General features: G+C 37.3%; 2 protein-coding genes across 2 annotated transcripts; one reads left to right on the top strand and one right to left on the bottom strand.

Moving 5' to 3' along the window:
• The first annotated feature begins 6,229 nt into the window (after positions 1 to 6,229).
• LOC110792597 (ACT domain-containing protein ACR1) lies at positions 6,230 to 12,682 on the top strand. Its single transcript, XM_021997422.2, has 7 exons — positions 6,230 to 6,755; positions 6,866 to 6,911; positions 9,896 to 10,010; positions 10,161 to 10,228; positions 10,703 to 11,347; positions 11,490 to 11,594; positions 12,116 to 12,682. The coding sequence occupies exons 1-7, from the start codon at positions 6,679 to 6,681 to the stop codon at positions 12,485 to 12,487; spliced, it is 1,428 nt and encodes a 475-aa protein (XP_021853114.1). The 5' UTR covers positions 6,230 to 6,678; the 3' UTR covers positions 12,488 to 12,682.
• Positions 12,683 to 13,437: 755 nt separating this feature from the next.
• On the bottom strand, positions 13,438 to 19,952 carry LOC110792595 (uncharacterized). Its single transcript, XM_021997421.2, has 3 exons — positions 19,234 to 19,952; positions 18,311 to 18,498; positions 13,438 to 14,366 (listed from the first exon to the last, which is right to left on the bottom strand). The coding sequence occupies exons 1-3, from the start codon at positions 19,850 to 19,852 to the stop codon at positions 13,677 to 13,679; spliced, it is 1,497 nt and encodes a 498-aa protein (XP_021853113.2). The 5' UTR covers positions 19,853 to 19,952; the 3' UTR covers positions 13,438 to 13,676.
• Positions 19,953 to 26,457: the final 6,505 nt, after the last annotated feature.

Here is a 26,457-nt window from a genome sequence, read left to right as displayed (position 1 = left end):
ACTGAACAACCACCGTACCACCACCCACGAAACCACTAAAACTACGGAAACCACCATAACACCACCCAACAACCCGCTACAGCCACTGAAACCACTATACAACAACTAAAACAACCCTAATACAACCCAAATCATCTAAAAAACTACCTAAAATAAACCCTAATCTCGCCAGAAAAACTAGATCTAGAAAATAGAGGAGAGAGAAAGGGGAAGGGGCGGCGCATGGGGTGGGGAGGCGGTACTCGTAATGGGCGTAATGGGTGGGTGGGGAGGCGGGGAGGCGGTAGAGTGGGGCGGCGGTTGAGGGGTGGCGGTAGAGTGGTGGTTGTAGATTGAGGGAAGGGATGGTGGGAAGAATGGGTTTCCTTTTGATTTTTGTAAACCAAACAACTTGTGATAATTTAGGGATTTCCTTTCTATTCATTTTCAAACCCTTTGTTGGTTCCATTCCCTTTACCCCTTGTGAACCAAACGGCCCCTTAAATCAATCAAATATATATATTTTTCTAACCAAATATTAAGACTTTTTGTCACTGTGTAGTTATACTTTTTTAACGGCAACATCAACATCTTTATACATATGGTAGTTTCATACAACAAATACAACAAATAAACACATACAACAAATCTCTAAAACAGCCAATTCGTTTATAACAAATACGTAGTAATCACTTTGTTAAAATTGATCATGAAAGTCAAAGTTTATATGCTTTATAAATACTCCATATATCAGATGTGATGGAATTTAAGGAAGAGATCAATGTATTGTGGAACTCTTTGATAATCTACTGTACCTAATATTTGGCCCTAGATGGCAATGAAAATTAAAAACTTGATTCCAAAACGAACGTGTATCTCGTTGGGAAAAATAACACTTATTTCATTAAATGAGCCTAAGGTTTTACAAAATTCACCAAAAGACCCTCATATTTTTAATAATATATATCAAATACGGAGTATTCAAATACACCATTAGCCAATAGCCTTAAACCCTAATAAATCAATTAACCCACTAACCCCACTAAATTAAACTATTAAAAATCTATTGCATGTTGGTTTAGTGGTGGTTGAGGCTGAACTTGGTAGGGAGAACTCCGTGTTCGATCTCCTGCAATAGCAATTGATAGGACTGGAACCTATCCACCTAGAATTCGTCCCAAATTCGGATTAGCCCTAAGGGTGAACCGGGTACCCAAAGAAAAAAAAACTATTAAAAAATTCATTAACCCCAACCCTTTTAATTTTCGGCTCATTTCTCTCCTTTGTCAAGCAACCTTTCCTTCTTCATCCGACCTCTCTCCAATTATCGCCTAGCATTGACAACATCTCCTCAACCAGTCAACCCTAGTCAAAACCCCGCCAAAAAAGTATGTATGTTAGTCAATAAAGCCATTTGATACATTTTCGCAAATCCCAAGGGTATTTGGTGCACTTCTGAATACGTGAGCGTATTTCGTAAAATTTGTGAAACCTTAGGTCATTTCATGAATTTAACGAAAAGAAAATTTAAGTTTGAACTTTTTCGTAAATAAAACTACAACTAATGCATAGGAAAATATATACACGAAAGGGGAAGTAAAAAAAAAAAAAAAAACGGTTAATATATGTAACTATGGGTAGGGGTGTGCAAAATCGGGTTCGGTTACCCGTTATGAATTTATTTCGGGTAACCGTTAGTTTCGGGTTACAAGAATGTCGACCCTAAACCGTATCCATAACTACCGGTACCCGCTTTTTCAGGTTTCGGGTTTTTTTCGGTCGGTTCGGTCGGGTAATAGTTCAAATTAATATGAAATATTTTCTATAAAAATTGCAAATAAAGTAAGTACAAAAATCTAAATATCTACTAAAATAGTCTGACTAAAAAAAATGGAAGAACAAAATCATACACCACTAGCAAACAACAATAATACATCATCCAACAGTAATAGATCGAGCAAAATCCAACATCAATCACAACATTAGCAAAACAGCAAAAACAACTGTATTACTGGAAAAATGAGGAAAGTGAAAAATTGAGAGGGAAATTTCGGAGAAAATAGAAAAATTCAATATTGTTAAAAAGTATTACTGGAAAAATGAATAAAGTAAAAAAAAAATTTGTAATGTCGGGCGGTTCGGTTACCCGCTTTTCGGGTAGGTTACCCGCATGTTCAGTTCGGTTTTTTTAAAAATTCAAAAAGACTGACCCTGACCCTATTATTTCGATTCGGTTACCCGCTTTTTCGATTCGGTTTTTTCGTTTTTCGAATTCGGTTTCGGTTTTTCGGGTTTTTTCAACAGCCCTAACTATGGGTAGAATATATTAATTGCATAGGTTAGAAGGAACCGTTTTATTAAGGGATTTTTCATGAAATGCCCCTGAGGTTTGCCTTAATGCATCAAATACCCCTAAACTTTCCAGAATGCACCAAATACCCTTGAGGTTTTAAAAAATAACACCAAAAGCCCTTAATGAGCATTTTCCGTCAATTCCGTTAAGTCCCCGTTAGTATGAATTTACTTGTTTGCCTTTACTCACCATTTTCTCTACTAATCCTAATATTAATACTTAATTAAAATAATTAAACCCCTAAAAAACTAATTAACTATTATCTAAAAAAATTAAGCCCCTAAAATCATCTAATTAGCTATTAAAAAAACAAAAAAAATTGACCCCAAAATGTGAATCTGCTATTCTGCTTGCTTGCTTCTTCATTTGTCTTCATCTTCACCTTTGTAATTTTGATACGACATCTTCATCATCATCATCTTCTTTCTCATCTCAAACCACCATGGAAGCAATGACCATCACCATCCTATCCCTAATTAACCGTCTCTCCTCCAATTCGCAAAACCCGCCCCTTTTTCTTTCTCACTCTCGCCCAATTTCTCTCTCCTGTTCTTCACCATCACCATCATCATCACAAAACCCAACCATCAAAACCAAACAAAATCAGCCATTATATATAAGCACCCGGAAAAATTATTCACGAAATCTTCAACAAAACATACCCCATCTCCAACCTACACGGGCGACGACGGTGGTGGAGCCTGCAATGTGATTGGGGGAGACTACCATGGCTGCTCACAATGAACTCTTCCTCTTATTTTCTTCCAAACCCAAAAAATCAACCCAAAATATCGACCCAAAAAATCACCCAAAATTGAGAAATATTATCTACACAAATCGAAGAGAAACACCCCTTAATTTGCAGATGATTCACAACAAAAAAACACTCATAATTAGCAGAAAATTCGCAACCAAAAAACCCTTAATTCGCAACCATGGAGGAGGAGAGAGAAAACCCATTTTTTTTTAATTTTTTGTTCGAATTTAAGGATCCATGGAAAGAAGGGGAAGGAAGCAGAATAAAGGAAAAGGAAAAAAAAAAGAAAAAAAAAATAAGGAAAAAAAATTTGATTTGCAGACTCCCTGAGATTTTGGGAAGGAGAAGGAGAAAGAACAAAGGAACATGAAAGAGAAAAGAGAAAGAAAAACAGAAAAATTTAAAAAATTTAATGTTAACGGAGACTTAAATGAATTGACGGAAAATGCTCATTAAGGGTACTTTGTGTTATTTTTTAAAACCTCAAGGGTATTTGGTGCATTCTGAAAAGTTTAGGGGTATTTGGTGCATTAACGCAAACCTCAGGGGCATTTCATGAAAAATCCGTTTTATTAATTGTCGACTTAATTCTGGCTGTTTTTCTTTCTCTATTTATCTCCTCCTCTTCCCACGGTTTATAAAATTAAGGGTTTTCTAGGTTGTAGCTGAAATTTCTATTTCCGACCCTTTGCTTTTCATTTAGTTTGTTTTTAGTGTTGTTTATTAAAACTACATTTTATGTTGTGTATTTGTTAGATTCAAATATATTTGTAGAGGTCATGTGAGTTTTATCCATTTAATTTGTTACAAATAAATAAAACTAGTATTGAAGCCCGTGCGATGCACGGGTTTGTCAATTTTCATACATATCATCGTATAGAAATAGGTATTTTATAAATTATAAGTATAATAGAAAGTAGAATTCTATTGTATGCTTAATAATAGTTATTATGATTTAAATTTATGATATGAATTAATCCAAATATTGAAGGTTTAATATAAATAAAACTCTATTACATATTTGATAATTATCTAGGCATAGAGTGTTTTATAGTATTACGAATATGCATAATCTCTATAACGAATATGCATAAGTATGTAATGGTATAGAATGAAGAATTGTATAGAATGGTCACATAAACTCTATTAAGGATATGCATACGTATGCAATTGTATAGAATGAAGAATTGTAATTATATCTACTTTTCTTCGTTGACTATTCTATCCACTCCCAATGGTATTTTGTCTTTGTGAAAATTCACTATTTGTAATTCTATCTTATTTTTTTAAATAGGATAATTGTATTTTTTTCTGTTATTTACTTAGTACTTTATCTTTTTTATTCTTAGTAAAATTTATCTCTTATTATCTTTTATTAGGTGCTTATTTATCTATTTTTATTTTAATAATCTGAAATATATTATTCAGAGATTTGATGACATGGAAATAACGCATGCCCATCCAAAATAGTCTGCTATACTACGTATCAAAACTAAACAACGCTTTCTAATACATATGAACCTAATACAAAACACAAATACGATAACTACTCAAGACATAGGCATTTAAGTTTATAGACATAGCAAAATCATGATTGACCAAAAATGTGTGATATGCCAATAGCCCATAAAGAGATTTATGAGAACAAAGCATATAAACTTAGACGACATGGTTAGCAAGATGTGTCACAGAAAAACCATCAAAGAAACAACACAACATATCAACTGTTTCCCACGAATCAGAATTCACACCTTAAGCTTCATCTTCTCATGTTCTGAAACAATAAACAGACACCCAAAAATAACAACACTGGATAATAATCTCATCTGTCCCCGGGGTATAATTAACACCACATTGCGTCACATTGCATATTTTATCACAAAAACGTAGAAAGGAAGTAGGATAAATTCCCATCAAAAGCTTATATGTATATATATAAAAAGGTTGAAGAGAAGTAGGATAAATTTTAGTTGGAATCTATCTTATCATATTATCTATCATCTTATCTTATTAAGTGGTCAATCATGGCAAGACTCTAATATTCTTTATTTAATTAATTAATAAGTTAATAACATGTGATGACGTGGAAATCCTACGTGGACGCTCTAAATGTTCTCCAAAAAACTCCCCTTTATATATATATATATTAGATTGTCTAGTACGAAGTATATATTTCTTGAAAAAAAAGTCTTGCACGTATAAGGTGTACAATAAATTTATTGTACATCAGGCTAACAATTACCCTATATTTTTGTAGCTTTTACTTAATTTTTTGATAGATAATACTCCCTCCGTCTCCTTTTGTTCTTTACGTTTGGTATTTTTCACGCGTTTTAACGAATAATTAATTTGCATCGAGATTCCTCAACTTTTTTTATTTAAACAAGATAAATTACGTTTATTTATAATGTTTTCACTTTTATAAAAAATCTGATATTGGAAAATGGAAAAAATTTAATGTCCCAATGGAAAAGTGTGAAAGATTAAATGACCCAATGAATTTAATTGGTTGAAATAATAATTGGACAAATTTTTTGATAGAATACTAAATTATTTATGTGACAATATAAAAGGAAATGTAAAGAACATGTTAAAATACCCAAAAGGAAAACGTAAAAAACAAAAAGAGACGGAGGGAGTAATTTTTATTAAAATACAAAATATATCCTTAAAAAATAAAAGTAAATTTTACGCATTTTAACTTTTCTATAAGACGGTCTTACACAAAAGACCACCTTGGTGTTATATAAGTTAAGCAATGGAATCAATTAGTTAAGCACTTGAACTAATTAGTTAAGTATTGAAACCGATTAGTTAAGCAAGGGAATTAATTAGTTAAGCAATTGAATCAATTAATTAAGCAATGTAATCAATTAGTTAAGAAATGGAACTAATTAGTTAAGCAACCAAAGTGGTCTTTCCGGTAAGACAGTCTTACACAAAAGTTGCCGTTTTAAATTAACTTTTATTTCGGTATACAATATTTATTATCAACTTTTAATAAATAAAAATTTGTGTTTCATGAAATATTAAGCACGTATCCCAATTCCAATCCATTATCCCAACATCTGTTTTATACGCCGTACTTCGTATATATAAACCACATCTCCTTTCCTCACCTTTCTTTTTCTTGTTCTTTTATTTTTGTTTTGTCTCTCCTCTCAACGTCTGTTTTTCCCAACCCATCTTCCAAGATAACAAACTTCAGAAAAAAAAACCTTCCTTTTTGCAACAACAAATAACCAGTTATTTTCTTTCTATGTCATCACTTCTTCACTTTCCTTTCTATCTCTTTCTATTTAACTCTGATTTTCTTCCATAAATTCTCAATTCTGAATCCTCCCATTCAAACCCATTAAGGATTTCTTTCCTTTTTTTAAAGGAAAAAAACTTTTGGGGTTGTTTTTAATTGATTGAGAAGTAAATAAATTTACTGGGAATTCCTACAAATTGAGCTACCCTAATTAAGAAAAAACCAGAGAAGATATTAAAAGAGTCGAAAGAATCCCGTCAAAAAAGGCGCCGAAAAGATCCCGTCAAACAACAGCGACGCAATATCCGTCAAAAATAATAAAAGCGTCGCAAATTAATGGCACAATTTTGCTATTACAGGCCTTACTTCAATCCCCAGCTCGAATCTTTGATCGAACATATAAATCCTCCAAGGTTAATTTATATTTTTTTATCAATACTAATCAGTGGATTAATTGTGCTTAAAGATTCATAATTTTTTGACTTTCATACTTAATTTCTGTTTTTCTGGGTTAATAATGTAGGATTCGAATTGATAACGACGCTTTTAAAGATTGCACTCTTATCAAGGTTAGACATTCTAGAACCACCGCTTTTCTTTTTTATAATGTTTGTGTTTTGTTTTAAAGTATTTGTTTAATCTAATTATGGTTCTTGATTAAGCTTCCAATCAATGGGTCTTTGATTATGGATTCTATATTCTACCTATTATTAGAGGTGGAAACAACTAAAAACAGATACCTTACATCACATTCCAATTAAATTATTGGATGTTCTTAATTATTAAAATTAAACCAACGAGGTTTTGACCGAGTAATTAAGAGTGAGGGTTTTGTACGACATGTCTTATGTTTGAATTTCTCTCATGTATTAGTAATTTGTATTAGTAGTTCAATACTATTTCCTTTCCTATTCGTGAATGTTAGTCTGTTGGGGAACTACAAGAAATTGTACCATTAACGATGAGATTAATGACGGGATTTCCTGTCGCAAACCTATCATAAAATGGGGTCGTCATTAATGGAAAATTACATTATTAACTCATCATAAAAGACATTTACGACGGTTGTTCTCGTATTTGTTTGGTTGTTAGCCCCGTCACAAAAAAAATTTGCGACGGATTTTTTTGACCCGTCGTAATTAGGTTGTCATTAAAGATACAAACTCTTATAGCGGGATAAATGTAATATTCCCAAAGAGACTAACAGAAAAAACAACTCAACAAGGAAAGCAGACTAACATTAAAAAACGGAGGGAATAATATATATATATATATATATATATATATATATATATATATATATATATATATATATATATATATATATATACATATTACGGATATTTCATGAAATACCCCCGAGTTTTGCCTTAATTCACCAAATGGCCATCAAGTTTCAATAATTCACCAAATACCCCTCACAAATGACTTAATACCCCAAATACCCCTCTATGACGTCATCATCCTCATAATCGACCAATTACGATCTAATTACTCACCTAATCCCTCATTAACCCCCTAATCTTTAATTACCCACCCATTAACCCATTAACCCACCCATTTCTTTTTCTTTTTCACTCCCCTTCCTTCTTCCATTAACCCACCACCCACCTCAATTGATTCGGTCACCCTTGTTCCTCATTCCCTTTCCTCCATGGAAGCCCCCTGCTACTGCCTCCAGCACCCCGCCATCTCCTTCATCCTCGTCGAACTCAATGCCCAGGAACCCTAGAAACCACCATAACTCAGGGACCACAAAATCAAGATTCTACTCAAACTCTCTCCCTTTTTCTGGACCATTCGATCACCACCACCAATTTACCAAACCCACCTTGCACCGCCATTTTTGGCTGGAAAACGAGAAGGAAGCAACTAGAATTTTTGGCTGAAAATTATTCGATTAAGACGAATTTTTGGCTGGAATTAACTAATTGAAAAAGTGTGAATTGAATGAAAATTTGATTTGTGTGATATAGGGAGATGAAAAGTGCGAATCCATCCAAAAAAAATTGGAGATGAAAACCTAAATAATGCAAAGAAATCAATAATGGAAAAAGATGGGTTTATTTTGAAGAAAGATAGTGGATCTGGAGGAGGATGATAATTGGGTTTAGAGTTGTTCTTGGATGTCGATTGATGAGATTTGACGCATCATTTGCTTTGAAGAATTGGAATTTGCAAAGGAAATAAAAATGGTGATGATGAGTGGTGTTGGTGTTGTCGGGGGAGGAGATCAGATGGTGGTGATGAGTGGCGGCGGTGGTGGTAATGTAGGGAGGGAGGGCGTGAGGGAGGAGGAAAAGGCGAGGGGCTTCAATGGTAAATGGGGGCGAGGTGGTGGCGGCGGTGATGGGTCGAGGAGGGAGAAAACGGGTGCGATGTGGTGGCGGAAGAAGGGAGAGGAAGAAGGGTTGGTGGCGGAAGGAGTGAGAGGAAGAAGATGGGTTAATTAGGAAAAAATGGGTTAATTAGGAAAAATGTGTAAATGGGTGGGTTAATTAGATGATAATTGAGTTAATTAAGGATGATGACGTCATGGAGGGGTATTTGGGGTATTAAGTCATTTGTGAGGGGTATTTGGTGAATTATTGGAACTTGATGGGCATTTGGTGAATTAAGGCAAAACTCGGGGGTATTTCATGAAATATCCGTATATATTATGTATGGTCTTTAGGGATATAGCTAGTGAAGTCCACGGATGCAAGAAGGATTATCAATGTTATCCGTATGATTAATTGATCATTAATTTCATAAGCTGATCCAACATGGATGGATACCATATTATGGAGTTAGAGGCTTGTCACAATAGGAAACAATCCACATGGTACGGAACTAGGGATCAAAAGTAAAAGAAAAAAGCTTGTTTAAGGATACTTTGGTTGTCATTTGTCAAGAAACATGATAACATGATAACATAGGACTATAGTCCATAGGAGTAACAATAAAAAGGGGTACGTCTCAATTGATAAACGATACAACATATTAGCTGTATCGGGGTGCACGGTGCACCTTTATATAAGTGGAAAATGTGAGAATATTCGTGAACATAAAAATATCCTTGGGTGTACGGTGTACCCGGGTGCACCTAATAATTTTCAGATATACGAAGTATTTGTTTTCCTGGTCTGGCCAATCTCGATTTGGGTTAAATCGGTCAATGTGGTTTCGGTGTGTATTGGATAAGTAATCGAATCTAGGTTTATTTTGTAGCTCTTGTAGGAACATGAAATGTGAGCTTAATTTTGTTGAAACATAGTTGTTTTTCGTTATCAATGAGGTCCTGGTCCAGTGATTAACACTGAGAAGTCTGTATACGATAGGTCTAAGATTCGAATCTTTCCGCTCGCATTTGTTATTTGTATTGTCTCGTGACTTATTCGCACCCAAAAAAAATGTTGCTTTTTGTTGGATGGTAAAAGCAAATTATAAACAGAAACCTCCACATAAGATTGGAATATGTTGAGCAAAACACCTTTTCACGTGAGCAAATTTTGTATGATGGGCAAGTTTGTATATGTTTATACTTAATTAATTGCTTTATGTGAAATCACAGTTTGATAGCGCAAACAAGCATGGGATTCTGCTAGAAGTTGTTCAAATCTTGACTGATTTAGACCTTGTTATTTCCAAATCATACATTTCTTCTGATGGTGGATGGTTCATGGACGGTTAGTAGTCATTTTCATCATATAATTCTTCCCTTTTATGACATAAAAATAAAAATCCAAACAAGATTTCTAGCTGGAAAAATATACAAATTGGTTCCAAGCTTGTCCTTGTGTTTGTGTTTATGTTCATTTTCATTGTATGGTTTTCAGTCTTCCACGTGACGGATCAATTTGGCAACAAGATTACTGATGAAGCTCTCATTCAGTACATTCAGAAGGTCCTCTCTTTTTCCCAACACAATTCTTTCTCATGTTACAATTGTACTTATTTTAAGAGTTTTGGAAATGAAATGAAGAGCAAGGTCTCTGTTCGTTTGAGCTGAATTTTACTGATCTGAACTGAAAGATCTTGAAATTCAACCAAAAAGAACATGTTCTTTTTAACTGAATTTTACTGAAGTGAACTGAAAAATCATGAAATTCAATAAAAAAAGAACAGGTGTGTTCTTTTGAGCTGAATTTTACTGAACTCAACTAAACTGAAAGATCCTGAAATTCAACCAAAAAGAACAGGCATGTTTCTTTTGAGCTGAATTTTACTGAACTGAAATGAAAGATCTTGAAATTCAACCAAAAAGAACATGCATGTTTTCTTGATCTGAATTTTACTGAACTGAACTGAAATATCCTGAAATTCAATGAAAAAGAACAAGGCTTAAGATTGACACAAGTTGTGGTTGAAATTTTTGAAGGCGGTATGCACCAAGAGGAATTCAAAAGAGGCGCAAGTAAACCCAGAAAGAAACCTGAGACCTCGCCATGTAGTTGTAATGGAGCATACGGCCATAGAGATGACTGTAACAGATCAACGAGGCTTACTATCTGAAGTATCCGCAGTCCTTGCTGATCTCGGGTGCCACATCAGCGCCGGTGTTGCGTGGACCCACAATCACCGCGGTGCATGCATCATCTACGTGGACGATCAGGAGACAACCAGACCAATCACAGATCAGAAACGCCTGTGTCACATACAAGAACAGTTACAGACTGTTGTTGATGCACGTAATAAAAATGGTGAAAAACAGAACGTGAGGTTAACCACCCCTGCCACCACTCAGACACACACCGAGCGGAGGCTCCACCAGCTCATGTTGGCTGACGGTGGTGGTGTAGGCGGCGGCGGTGGTGAAGGGGTAGAGTGTGAGAGGCATCATGGGATGACTTGTGAGTGTACTCATGTGTCAATACAGAGTTGTAAAGAGAAAGGGTATACTGTGGTAAATATAAGGTGTAAAGACCGTCCTAAGTTGCTTTTCGACACTGTTTGTACACTTACTGATTTGCAATACGCGGTGTTTCATGCTGCCATTTCTTCCAATTCCTCCATTGCAGCTCAGGTGAATCTAATTAACCTCCCTATTTATTAGTGATGCGGTTGTATACACATAATTGATCAGTTTTATTAGGTATTATTAGCAAAGCAGTGTAGATAACAAAAGAATGTTAACCAGTGTGTGTTATTGCACTCTTTTATCTCAGGAGTATTTTGTGCGACGCAAAGACGGATGTACGGTGGAGACCGAAAACGAGAGGCGTAGAGTAAGACAATGCTTGATTGCTGCAGTAGAAAGGAGAGGCACGCAGGTATGACTGGTTACGTATAGAACTGATCAAAAGACGGGCCGGGTTGGGTTGGGCTGTGCCACGGCCAAAAAAATCTGCCCATTATGTTGGGTCGGGAGAAACTTTGGGCCCATTTCTACCCAAAACCTGCTATTTTGGGCCAAATAATGAGCAACTTGGTCATTTGTGGTTGGGCCGAATTTATAACTAAAATCCAATTTGAGTTGCCTAAATTTTGTGAAAATGAGACCGGGTCCAAAAACGGGCCTAACAATTCTGCCCGGCTCTTCTGTTTTCGGGTCGGGTAGGGTGAAATTTCGGGTCGATTTCTACCCCCAAAACCCACTGTTTCGGGCCAAATTATAAAAAAAAATTGGTCCGGGTCTAAAAATTCTGCCCAACCCCCCGTTGTTTCCGGGCCTGGCTCAAGATGATCCGGTCTGCTGGTTACCAACCCCCTCGTTCCCTCTTTTCTGAAATGAACTTGATCACTGGTCTTAGAAACTTATACTGAATCATTGTCCATACTTTTTTTTATGTAGGGTTTGAAGCTAGATATAACGGCCAAGAACAGAACAGGGCTACTTTCAGATGTAACAAGGGTTTTCCGGGAGCATGGGCTATCCGTAACAAGAGCCGAGATCGGCACCAAAGATGAAACAGCAATCGGAACATTCTATGTTACAGATAGTTCAGGTCGCAGGATAAGCAAAGAAATGGTGGAGGCGATAGAGAAAGAGATAGGTGGAACGACGACTACTGTGGCGGTGCAGCATGAAAAACCGCTCAGCAAAAGCATAGACTATAAAAATACAAATGGTATTGACGATAAGCCAAGTTTGTTATCGTTGGGTAGCTTGCTTTGGTCAAGACTCGAGAGGATATCGGGCAATTTCGGACACATAAGGTCATAAAAGAAACATATATGAAGCAATAATCTCATGTAGTTTGTGAATACAAAGAATAGGTTTTAAGAATACAAAAGTGTATAGGAGTAGTATTTTAGGAAGTTTTTCCAGTTTTTAAGTTTAGGTGTAGGGCTGTATGTAATAATGCAAATAGATCTTTAACAAGTCTCAACAGCTATGGAGTATACGTTACAGGTTGGCGTTCGTAGTTTCTAAAGTACCATATCTGTGAACTATTACTTCCAACTACTGGTAGAGGCTATGCACTAGGATGATGCACCATACACTAAAAATGACTCTGGGCCGGGCCGGTCTGAGGTATGGCACAGCCAAACACGAAAAAAGCAATACTCAATACGAGCACGAGTCGTGGGGTATGGGCTGGGCTTGTGGCTGCACTTTTTGTTTGGAAAAAAAACACGACGAGACAGGACACGATAAAACATGTCTTGTTTAGTGAAACTATGCTCAAGTATGAAACCAGCCCCGATGGTGCATGCATTCCTTTTTTGAAATTTTCCTTACAGCCCAACCCGAAACAAATGGTCTTGATATAGGCCAAACTCATTCAGGCTCAAGACACGCGAGTTTAGGACAAATCACAGTCTAGCCCACAACCATCTTTACAATAGACAATGAGTGAGATTTATAATCTACGAACTTATTTTGGTAATGTTAATGGCAAAGATAAACTTCGGATATAAGAAAACTTTTGAGGTTATTAACGTATTTTTTTAGTATCCCTCCATAGAATCTCTAAAACACCCATTTTAACCATAAATTATACTTCGTAGGAAGTATTAACATTAATTATTGAATACAATAAAAAGGTGAAAAGGAAATCAGTCAATAAATCAATTTTATTTTTTGAACCACAATTTTTAGTTTTTATATAATATCGTACGCATATCTGCGTGTATGAAAGATTATATGCAAAGCAAATCATTGAGAAAAAATTAACAAACAAGACGAGAAATACCATATACAACAGGGATTTACATTGACCATTTCTTTTATCGCGTTTTACAGCTGATAAAAGCGTCATTCCATTAGAAATTTAGAACTAAGACGTAAATTAAAAATACATTATTTACATAGGACGACCATGAGAACGAAATAAACCATAGACAATTTAAGTTAGATAATAACACACAATGCCGATTAAGAAGGTAAAAAATAAAAATTATAACAGACATCAAGCATCATCAAAATCTTCAATATCTAGCCAGTCATTAGATTCCTTACTCTTGTTGGCAATAACATCCTTGGAGGAATCAGCGGAACGGCCGCCGCTAAGCTTAATCCAATCACTAGATTCTTTTTTGTAGTTTGTGGGAACATCGTCTTCTTCCTCAAGATCACTAAAAGATACATCTTCATCATCATTATTTGGTACTTGATAGGAAGTTGACGAAGTTCCCTTGAATGGTTGACCTCCTTCTTCAGTACTATCTTCTTTCAACCAATCGTCTACATCTTCGTCATCTTTTTTATCTATGGTTGTTTTAGGAGTGTCTGGTTTTGGTGTTTTAATGTCCATTTGCTTCTTTGAAGAAACTTCCTCGTCGATGGTGGATGTTGTTGGACCCTCGCTTGCTGTTTGATTCTTAGAGACTTCGTTAACAACTGCTTTGTCGATAACGGGAGTTTCAGTGGAAGTGATTGGATGTTTGTCTATTTCAACGGCGTCTGTCACTGTAGAAGAGGCTGGCTCAACGGCGAGTATCTCAACTGGGATGGACTCAGACCGATCAGCTACTGAAGTAGATGGGTGTTCTTCATGCGAAAACTCTGTAACATCAGCAGATTTCTTGACATTTCTAGCGTCATACGGCTTACCACGGCTATGGAGCTCTTGGGTTAGCATTGCTCTGGCTCTCACAATCTGCATAAACAGAGTGATGGATCAGTATGAAAGTAGGACTAGTAAAGGTATAAAAAAATAGAATGATGAGTGCATTGAAGCTCACTCAACCCATGGACCAAATTTAGTGTTTGATGAAAACAATTGGAAAGATAGAACTTAAATTCAAAATCAAACACTGATGAAACAGAGTAGATAGTTCCAACATATGCAACAAATGAACTATGAAGTACTCCGTATATTTCAATAGAATGCACGAATTACCTGGGATATACATATGAAATAAAATAAAATAAAATACTAAGGCAAGTAATGTATGAAAAAATCTTTAACTGGAAGCAAAGAAAAAGATGGAGACTATGAGGAAGCCTTCTAGAGACGAGTAGTTCACTGCAAATGGTTGTGGGCCGGCCCGGCCTGAGGCCCGACACGAAAAAAGCACGGCCCGACACAAGAACGACGTCGTGGGCCAGGTCTGGGCCACATTTTTTGAAAAAATACGACAAGGCACAACACGTCAAAGCACGCTAAATTTAGTAAAATCAGGCTTAGGCACGGGCCGCCCACAAAGACCAGTGGCCTGGGACCGGCCATGGGCTCTATTTTGAAAATTCAGCCCGGCCCAACACAGAGTGCTTAGCATGGGCCGGGCCTGTTCAGGCCCTTGACTCGGTCCGAAGCCCGACCCATTGCCATCTTTAGTTCACAGGAGAAAACTTCAGTTTATTGATTCTCATAGGCACAAGTTGTAGATTTATAGGTAGCTTATATTTGACTATACCACAGAAGTGGTTCCTCAAAGACTTGGGTTGACTTCAAAAATCATAGTTCAGCCTCACTGCTCAACCTTGTAGGTAAAAGTAGTTCACAGGAGAAGAATTTTATCAGTTAAATAATAGCTCTCATAGTTTAGATCAAAGGCCAGATTACAATGACCAACAGAAGTGGTTCCTCAAAAACTTGGGCTGACTTCAGAAATCATAATTCATCCTGCATTGAATTTTTTTACTTTCTTTTACTGTCCCTCTCTCCATCTCCCCCATACGTATGTACGTGTGTATGTACGAACCACCCAACTCAAAGGTTGCAAGGTTATGCTGTGACAGCTTGGGCTTGGACAGAATCAAAGGAAGAAAAAGATGGGTATTTCTATGGAGTATGAGTATTAAAGAAAGTATAATTGATAACACAAGTCACAAACTGCTAATCACAGATGCAGTGGCTGGTAGTAAAAAAGAACGAAATGGACAAACTCTCACAGTTTGTCTATATTAAAGGTGAAATTATGAGAAGATACAGTCCATGTTGTATTGCATGATGAATATAGGAGCACAGTGATTCTGCTACAAGTTACTCTGTATAGGAGCACAGTGTTCAGTGTTAAAATCAGAATACCCTAACACATTAGTGCAAGAGCCAGGAACATGAAGTAGACAGCAATGTATCAAGAAATCTATCATAAAATTAGTTGCTAAAGCTCTGTCATAAAGTATCAACTGGCAACTGAGATAAACAGCCAACTTCAAAGAAAGAAGATACCATAAGCATTAGCAAATACAAGCAACCAACAAATAATGTAGCGCTTTTTCAGCATGGGGCGAAATTTGCTCAAGAGGATGGTGTAAAGCAAAAATATCATCAAAAAATACAGAATAACACATTTTTTTATGAAAATATGTGATAAAGAGGGTTTGACAGTAAGATTAGCATAAAACGAAAACCTGATGGAGGATAATGAAACAGCCATATGGTTTGGGGCAGGATGTAGACGAGTTCAACTTTAACATGCAGAAAAACGATGGCAAGGGTACCATGGGAATGTAAGTTGGAGCAAACATAGGGTCGTGATGTCTTCCAAAGGATAGTTACCGGAATGACTAATAGGTCGTAATGAGCTTTCCCTCAAGTTTCAATATAATAATTCTCAACATCCTTCATATATGTTAAACAAGTGTGACCCCAAAAATCAATTATGGCATCCACAGTACAATCCTTACTGTTGTAATTCTTCCAGACAAACCCTAGTGTCATATTAGAGCCATGGTACCAAACTACCGAACACTGTCATCATTGGATGATCAAAATGCTTATGGATACCGCCCTAGCTTAAAGGGTCACCAGAGAGTACCCCTTGAAGTTAGAATAACTTCCTCCAAATTCTTCATGGAGATATCTGGCATTGCTTAATTTGATATACTAGGATGACAATAGCCTTTCTTGTCGGTAATACACACAAGACTAGATACATCGAAAGATCTGTATAAAACTCAGATCTGCATATGACTCAAGTTTCCAACAAAACAAAACACGATGACAGTGCTTCCCGTATACTAAAAAATATCAATAGTATTGATCTTTATAATTTTGGGATATGGTTAATTCTACAGATTAAAGCTACACTAGTAATTTGTGCTGTTTGATGTCAATGTATCTGTTTGGTGTGGGCTGCTACTTATTCTTTTAGCATGAGCTTAAAGACTTGTTCTAGTTTAAATTTCATAAAGTTTATCTATTGTCTTCTAGCATATTAGTGGAAGAAGTCGAACAACATGTTATATTTTAGCTAGGATTCTAGTACTTAGCTAGATTAGTTACTTTAATAAATTGAATAATGTTCAGATCTGATTAGTGGCAGCGTAATTAGGACAGATTATTATATTTATAATTATTTAGTCTGATTCATTACTATTTTTTGGCCTATAATTCTATAAATAGGTTTATGCTGTAAACTTTATTTCGACTGGAGATGATTGAATAGAAGTTCTGATATTTTGCTTAAAAACATACTGGTGTGTTTGTGTTTGTCTGTTGAGATTTATTTGCTAACCTGAGGGTGATTTATTCTTTAATCAAGTTGGATAAATTTACTTTCTAGCAATTGTTCTTGGTGGCGTGCTAATATTCACATCAAAACATCAAGCCAAGACACTTAAAATGGAGCTAACTATGGAAAAACCAAAACAGAAATTTACTGAACTAATTCAGTTAAGGGCGATACAACTATACAAGAATTGAACCATTTAGTTTGTCAACTAGTCAGCCAGTCAGTTTCAGCAACGTATTGTATTTGTAACAAAAAGAAGAGCAGAGCGGCAAAGGTAATCCAACATAATTGTACAGGAATTCAAAGCATGGCTCTTGCTACTTGCTAGGATTTGGTAGGACTAAAACGGAAATCTGTTTTCGTCTTGCTTTCTGTAATTGTTAAGAGAACCATATATTATGCTTTAAAAGCTTCATCATGATGACTAGCAGGCAGCAGTATTGTCTTTATAATAAAACTATTATAAGTGCTTCTGATTTGACAGCATAGTTACTTTAGTCCATTAAAACAGCCTCGCAAAGTAAGAAAATATACACCCTGACATACCAACATCATGTCTTCTCCAAATATTTACTAGTGATTATTATGCAACTTAAGTTCGTTCTCCAACCCGTTTCTCTCTCTTCTTTATGATCTCAGACTCTCTCAACGCTGATTTCCCAGTACATTTTTCAGTTCTGAAAGTGATCAACCAAATGCGAACAGGACTACTAGCCTGGATGCATAAGTATGTAAGATAGGTAAAATCCATGCAACAAGATAATAACCACGTGCCATGTAAATTAAAAGAAAAGCTCCTCTGTCCTTGTATTTTGGCTCCCATAGCTGGTCCCGCTTTAAAATGAATCCAATAACACTAAACATTCAAAGATTCCTAAGTCCAATATTACTTGTGCAGTTATGCCGACAACATTACCAAACACGAAGATGATTAGAAGTTTAGAACAAACTGCAGACATTCTATGCTGGCTAATTGGCTTTCAAAAACTGTAATTTCAATGAGTTTAATTTCAACTCCGTAGCTCACAAATCATATATGAGGTAACACACGGACTCATAGTTGATTTGTAAATAGCTAAACATCATATCAAGTAATGAATTTGTAAATAATTAAGGACAAGAGTGAGTAGTGACAACCTACCTGTGGTGTAGACAAGATTTCAGCATCTTGACGGCTAAGTCTAGGGTGCACAAGCACAAAATAAATTTTCCAAAAGGAGCCCTCATTCATGTAGCCTAGGCAAAGTTCAGTTCTTAAGGCAGACAATTCAGGTGCAAGACGTTCAACAGCCAATGCATGTTCTTGCTGAGCATCTGACAAGTCAAAATCTGAAGACAAAAGTGGGAACCTTTGTTATGCTCAAGATATGCTGAAAAATACAAACATCGGAAAATATAAAATCCACACTTTCTGTAAAACCAATTTGCACGATGTAGAACTACAGCCACAGTAAACTCAGAGAAAATATTGCTTTAGAAAACTGGACGTGACTTCCCATAGGAAATTATTGAATAGTAACCAGCAACAAAATGTGAATACATTGCTTTCAACCAATCAAGTTCTTCCATAAGATAAAAAGGAGTTCTCAACAGCCACTCAAGATCAACATGGTCATCGGAATCATTCTCACAGGAACAAAAATACGAGATTACGATCCCTTATCCCATCCTTTCAAAATTTCAGATTTAGCATAACACATCCTACACCAGAAATCCTGAATAAAACTCCAAAGGAAATCTGCTTATTGAACTAAACGACAATCGATATCATAACCAGCAAGGAGTTCAATCAACTATACCACTAGTGTTCTATCACTTCTATGCACAATTCATCTATGAAATAAATAATTCTTCACCATTATTGTATCGAGCGGAATGGCAATCTGTATCACAACCAGCAAGGAGTTCAATCAACTATAACACTAGTGTTCTATCACTTCTATGCACACTTTATCGATGAAATAAATCAATTCTACGCCAAAGATAAAAACACAATTGGCAAGTTAGCAGCTCACAACTCTTGAATAAAAACATAAAAAATAAGGAAGGGAAGTTGAATCAAACCTTCATCCTCGTCATCCTCAGGCAAAGGAAAATCAATCCAAGTCTCAGGATGCATAGCAACATCCCTAGCAAATGAAACCACCTCTTCCGTGACACCAATGACACCTCGTTGAGTGTAATCCTCAATCGACAATTCCTCCTCCGAAGCAAACTGCAGTATATTCGAAGCGATCTTCGAAAATCCGGAAACCGCCTTATTAGTCGAGAGCTTCGAAATTCCGGACCGAAACCTCCCGCCAATCTCCGACAAATCATTACGAATCCCTGTAATTCCAGCAAGATCGCCGGTATTATCCTCGGAATCGTTAATTTGCGGATCGCGATCGGAGATCTGTGGAGGAGGAGCGAGAAAAGAGGCGACTCCCCAAAGTTGTCGAGTTAGGGTTTTGGAGAACTCGGAGAGGTCGTCTTTGACGCCACGAGGTGTGGTGTTTTGATGATCCGGCGGTGAGGATGAATCGGATGAGTCCGTCCGGCGGCTGTGGGTTTGGTGATCGTCCGCATTATTAGGGTTTTTAGGTCGTAATGGAGGATTTTCACCGGAATTTGCGGTGGTGGCATCGTCTTCGTAGTCGTCTAGCTTGAGAGAGTTAGCGATGGAGGTGACTAGCCATGACATATCTTTACAGAGGAGAGAAAAAGCAGGAGAGAGGGGGATAGTGTGTGGGGAAAAGGAGGAGATAAAATTAGCACCGACGAGTCTATGATCAATTATTCACATACTACTCCGGAAAATTAATAAATCTGTTATGGATAAACCTGCCAACCGGTTCAGATCGATTCAGGTTACAACAAATTAGTTTGGTTCGGTTTAATTCAGGTCGATCACTTTTAAGTTTAGGCATGGATAAATGCTTGTTCGTGACCTGAAGTTTTCGGGTATGGTTCAACCTAATGAATTAATGGATTTTAAAACGCGTATTCTATTTTTATTAATTAGAATAATATATAACCATATATATCAACAATAAAAAATACTCAAATATTTAAGTTATTGTAGACACCTAATTTGTGTCTCCCCTCTGAGATGATGACGATACCATTATCCTTACTAGGTGATTAGAATAACTCCAGGCGGAAATCCCAATTGCTAAGAATACTTCCAAAATTCAAGATCATAAATCCAACCCCCGAGACCGTTCCCCTTTCGGTTCTCGGTACAAAATACAACTTTCCAAATCCAATTTCAAAATCCAAGTACAATCTCATCTAGTAGACCATCCCATTGGTTTTACTAGGCCTTTTCCACTCAAAATCATATAAGGCAAGTTAAATTCGGGCGCCGACTCACAAAACCGAGCATGCCGGAGCCCGTCCCGTAAAACCGGAATTCAAAACCCGAGAAAGGCTTGTTTTTAGACGCTAAATGATGCCTTAACCTCCAAGCAAATACAAAACGCCAAACCTAGTACTATTCGTACAACAGGTACAACACTACAAAACGAAACAAGGACGGAGCCCGCGTCCTTGCTTTGGCGGCATTCAAGCCACGTCAGCAGCGCACTGCGCTGGTCCAGCGTGATGCGCGTGTGCTGGCGCCTTGCACCCATTCCTCCTATAAATACCCCTCATTTTCAGCATAATGAGGAGGAGAACAACAATACAACGTCATAATTCTGACATTACGCCTCAAAATACAACTCAAAAACTCCTCAAAAACACATACAAAATTCCTAAATTCTAAGCAATTGAGAGCTCTTGCCTAAACCTAAATAGGTAAATCCGAATCCCATTCTAATCAACTATGTTGCTTTGATTTCAAAATGATTAGCAAGTTGGTGTTTCTTATCATTAAAAACACCACTTGCAACAATCATACATGTTTTCCAAAAATACAAACTTTTTCAAAATACAAAATGCAAACTTTCAAGATTCAAGGATGCCCAAAGTTGTTTACAATCACCTCTTTGGACTAGAATCACCTTCAAGTATGGGGTAATCAAAGATGACACCTTTTAACATTTAAAGGTTTAGTCTTTTGAGATTCAAAACTCCATTTTTCAATATACAAGTTCAAGTTTTCAAATTTCAAGATCCCATCATGTTTAGGGTTGTTCATGGTGTTACTTCCATAAACTAGGATCCTTTCAAGTTCAATTTAAATTATTTCAAGTTCAAAACTTCAATATTCAAGCTTTCAAGTTCAAGTTTAACATGCAAAATCTAGGATATTTGGGTTGAGCAACCTCTCCCAAGTTGAGATTTTTGGCTTTGAATTCGTGTCGGGCGCACTTATTTTTAAGGAGCCGCTTGGCGTTCGAATCTCATGTGCCCAAGTACAAGTTTCAATTATGCACCTTTCAATATTGCAATTTCAATATCGCACCTTTCAATACCGCAATTTCAATATCGCACTTTCAATACCGCAATTTCAATACCGCAATTTCAATATCGCAATTTCAATTCCGCACTTTCAATTCCGCACTTTCAATTCCGCATCTTTACTTGCCTAGTCCATTTCTAGGCAATGTGGACCTACTCCCTAGTCCATTTCTAGGGGGTCTTGTATTTACTAATTCCGCACTTTATTTAGTATTGTGATGTTGCTTTATTTGCTTTATTGCTTTCATCACCGCACATGCTAAATACAACAAGATACAAAGGTTACATCACGCTTAACAAAGATAATTTCTTGGACAAACCGGCCTTAGGTTCCTTAAATTAATCTTTAAAGGAAATTGACCACCATACAAAATAGAGATTCTATTTGCTCTAAATTCAAACCCACATAGTCTAATCTAGGGTATATTTTCGAAAATGTTGTGCCAACGTACTTGAATATTTCTAAAGCTCGCGGAATAAGCATTTCGTTCCCGTGCCCGGATCTCACCCATCCGTTTCGAGGATTCAAAGCCTTATCCAAAATAGAGTCACTTGCGGTCTCTCCAAACGAGACTTTAAACAATGTTTGGTGGCGACTCCTTCGAGGTACAAAAATTCTATGGTTTTCTATAGAACCGCCCCTCTTGTAGAACGGGAAACAAGTTTTGCACAAAAAAACCCCTATAATTCTGGCAACTCCGCTGGGAACTTTACTAATTTCAATTCGAAAATGCAGGCAGATTTCGAGCAGCAAGCCACTGATCTGCTTAAGTACTGGATGCCAGCACTGGCGCCAGGCGCTGCCCCTGCGCCCAACGCCACTGCCTGCATCCAGGACAGTGACTCACAGTGGCTTGTTGCCCACTTTTGCTCAACTTTTCGTGTTGGGAGTTAGTCTATTTTTGAATCTGGAAGGACGCTCCCAAACCTCGTGAACGAGTGCCGAAAAACGAGCTTTACAAATACAAATTCAAGTACGATTTCAATTTTAATTTCTAGGCATTTCATGCATTTTTCGAAAACCATATTGTGCAAAATGAATTTCTACCTTTGCCCAAACGGATGTGTTCTACATTCGGGCTAGCCCCGGGGGCAACGAAATGGTGACTCTCCATACGGTTCCCGACCAAAGTGTGTGACCATTTCCGCGCCTACCGAAACTTGGCATTTACTTGACATTCCCGATGTCAAGTATGGAGGCCGTCTGCCGACACACACTTCCCTTAGACGGATGTGCAAGCTTGTCGCCGGATCCGTCTCTTAGCCGAGTACCTTTTGACACCCAAAGCCGACCACTTGCATCATACAAAACTTAGACCGACCTTAGGTTGAGAACTTTGCATGTCGCATTCATATTCATGATTAGTGTGACAATGTGCTACTTGTGCATTGTGTGGGCGTCTTTGCACGCGTGAATGGCTAACCTCGAGTTCTAGCTTGCCAAAACCAATTAGCCTCCAACTAGGAAACCAAACCCCTAGGAGCATCATTCAAACCTCATGCATCTAATCGCCGATTTTAGGGTCTTTAGGAGTGTCACTCCATTTGATTCAAAACCCTTAAACACGCCTCACGCACAAATGCCAAATTCAAAATTCAATCCAACGGCGTCATAATGCCGGATTTTCAAGTCCCAAATTCCAAGTTCCAAATTCAAAATTCAATCCAACGGCGTCATAATGCCGGATTTTCAAGTCCAAATTCCAAGTTCCAAATTCAAAATGCAATCCAACGGCGTCAAAATGCCGGATTTTCAAGTCCAATTCCAAGTTCCAAATTCAAAATTCAATCCAACGGCGTCATAATGCCGGATTTTCAAGTCCAAATTCCAAGTTCCAAATTCAAAATGCAATCCAACGGCGTCATAATGCCGGATTTTCAAGTCCAATTCCAAGTTCCAAGTTCAAAATTCAATCCAACGGCGTCATAATTTTCAAATCCAAACCTCAAGTTTCCAAGTCAAAGTTCAAATCCAACAGCGTCATAATGCCGGATTTTCTAGTCCAAATTTCGAGTTTCAAGTTCAATCCAAATTTTCTAAGTCCAAAACCTCAATTTTCAAAGTTCAAATCCAACGGCGTCATAATACCGGATTTTCTAGTCCAAATTTCGAGTTTCAAGTTCAATCCAAATTTTCTAAGTCCAAAACCTCAATTTTCAAAGTTCAAATCCAACGGCGTCATAATGCCGGATTTGCTAGTCCAAATTTCGAGTTTCAAGTTCAAATCCAAATTTTCTAGTCCAAAACCTCAATTTTCAAGTCCAAATCCAACGGTGCCATAATGTCGGATTTTCTAATTCAAATTTCGAGTTTCAAGTTTCAAGTCAAGACTCAATCCAACGGCACCATAATGCCGGATTTTCTAGTCAAAATTTCCATTTCCAAACTCAAAACTCAAATCCAACGACGTCATAATGCCGGATTTTCTAGTCAAAATTTCAAGTTCAAAACCCAAATCCAACGGCGTCATGCGGATTTCCTACTTCAAACATTCAAGTCTTCAAACCTCAAACTCAAGTTGCCAATTCCAAGTCTCAAAACCTCAACTTCAAATGTTCGAGCCCGTACCGGCATAATGCCAACTTTCCAACTCGACCTTTCAAAATTTCAAGCTTCAAGGGTCAAATTCCAAATTCATGCCGTCGTAATGCCGACTTTTCTATTCTATATTTCAAACCTCAAGTCCTATACTTCAAGATTCCAAGTCCACGGTTATGCCGGACTTTCAAATTCCCAAATTCAATGTTTCAAATCCACGGTGGCATAATGCCTGATTTTCCAAATACAAAGCCTCATGTTCTACATACAAAAGTGCGTCCTTTCCATTTCAAAGTTCAAACTTCGAGCCAAATTCAAATTCCAAATTCATCTACAAGCTACAAAGAAATCTTGCTTTCCATTGCTCCCCAATACCAAATTCAAAATATTTCCAACGGGTTGAAACTCCCCAGAAATAATACAAGTTCGAGATTCCATTCAACGGGTTGAAAATCCCCTGAAATAATACAAGTTCAAATTCTATCCACGGGTTGAAAATCCCCTGAAATAATACAAGTCCAATCTTCCAACGGGTTGAAACTCCCCTGAAATAATACAAATTCCAATTCTCCCACGGGTTGAAATTCCCTTCAAATACTCCAGATCCAACGGGTTGAAATCCCCCTGAAATATTGACGGGTTGAAATTCCCTTGAAATAATACAAAATCAATTCCCTTTCAATCGGATTGAAATTCCCTTCAAATACTCCAAGTCCAATGGGTTGAAATTCCCCTAAAATATTGACGGGTTGAAATGAAGGAAATAGTGCCCTTGGTCCAAGTATGCATTCAATGTTAAGTCTAATAAATGCGGTTCCGTATTAATTAACAAGTTAATAATTCAGTGAGATCAAGTGAGCTGAATGCCTAGCTAGAGGTCGCTTCAGTTCAAGTGGAATTAATGATATTAATCCACAGCTTACTCTTGACTGAACCCGTAGGGTCACACAAATAGTACGTAAACGGATCAAGTATTTAATGGCATTAAATACTCCATCTATGGATATTCGGAATCGACGGATCTTGGTTTCAGTGGGAGCTGAGATCGTCACAAGCAAGAAATGAATACTCCGGAAACGATGATATTGCCGGAAACGGAAATATGGATCGTATCGGAAATATAAATATCATCCAAGTCGTAGATGTTGCCGGAAATGGGAAACATGGTACGTATCGGAAAATATTAACGGAAATGGAAATATTGCCGGAATCGGAAATATTGCCGGAAACGGAAATATTGTCAGAATCAGAAATATTATCGGAATTGGAAAATAAATCCGGAAACGGAAATATTAAATATTTGTTCGAAACGGAAATTAATTCCGGAATCGGAAATATTAAATATTGTTCGTATCGGAAATGAATTCCGGAACCGGGAATTTAATCGGAAGTGTATCGTACGAATAAGCATCGGACGAGGCCTGCCGGACGAAGGCCCAGCACGAAGCCGGGCCATCGCCCAACAAGCCAAACGCGCGCCACACGCCAAGCCAAGGGAGCGCCCAGGCCCACCGCAAGGCACACCAAGCCAAGGCAGGCCCAGCGCGCGTCAAGGCCATGGCTGCGTTGCGGGCCTCGTGGCGTGGGCTGAGCGCGCGCGCGCATAGGCGCCCCTCGTGGGCTGCCGTGCGTGTGTGTGTTTGTGTTCATGCACGATTCCTAAAGCTATTAGGATTTGGTATATGATTAAATTCCTAATCCTAAAAGGATAAATTAATTAATTAGAGTTCTTATAGGATTCTAGTTTAATTAATTCATATCCTAGTAGGATTCCAATTCCCTCTCCATACCTCTATAAATAAGAGCCTAGGGTCATAATTTATAGACACAATTGAAGTATTCATAGGGTAATTTTTTGAAAGAAAATTCAGCCATACACTTGCACTAACCTAGCCGAAAATCCTAGCACCTTAAGGGCGATTCTAGTTGGTCAATCTTGAGGCGGATCCGGACGTACTGTGGACTATCTACGGAGGGACGACAGTTGGAGTCCTAAAGACTTGTTCTTGTTCGGTTCGGGCGCAGCTAGGGAGGGCACGCAACAAAGTGTATGCATCTAAACTATGCTAAATGATTATGTGTAAATAATATGCTTTCCTGGCTTTATGGTTTTTCCGCATGATTTATGTTTTGTCATATGAATCATAACCTAACAGTGGTATCACGAGCCTCTTATTATTTTCATAATCTAAATTGCATAAACATGGTTAAATATTACAAATTTGCAAGAATTAAAAGGGGTGATTAATTTTCGTAATTGTTAATTAATTGCAAATTGCGTTTATTTAATTATATGTACGCAGTTTTTCGGCAGTTTCTTCGTTACTCATCCAAATCGAGTGATTTTTGTGTCAATTCCGCAT

Source organism: Spinacia oleracea, chromosome 3 (genome assembly GCF_020520425.1).
Source record: "Spinacia oleracea cultivar Varoflay chromosome 3, BTI_SOV_V1, whole genome shotgun sequence".
NCBI lineage: Eukaryota > Viridiplantae > Streptophyta > Magnoliopsida > Caryophyllales > Amaranthaceae > Spinacia > Spinacia oleracea.
This window is presented reverse-complemented; position numbering and strand designations above follow the sequence as displayed.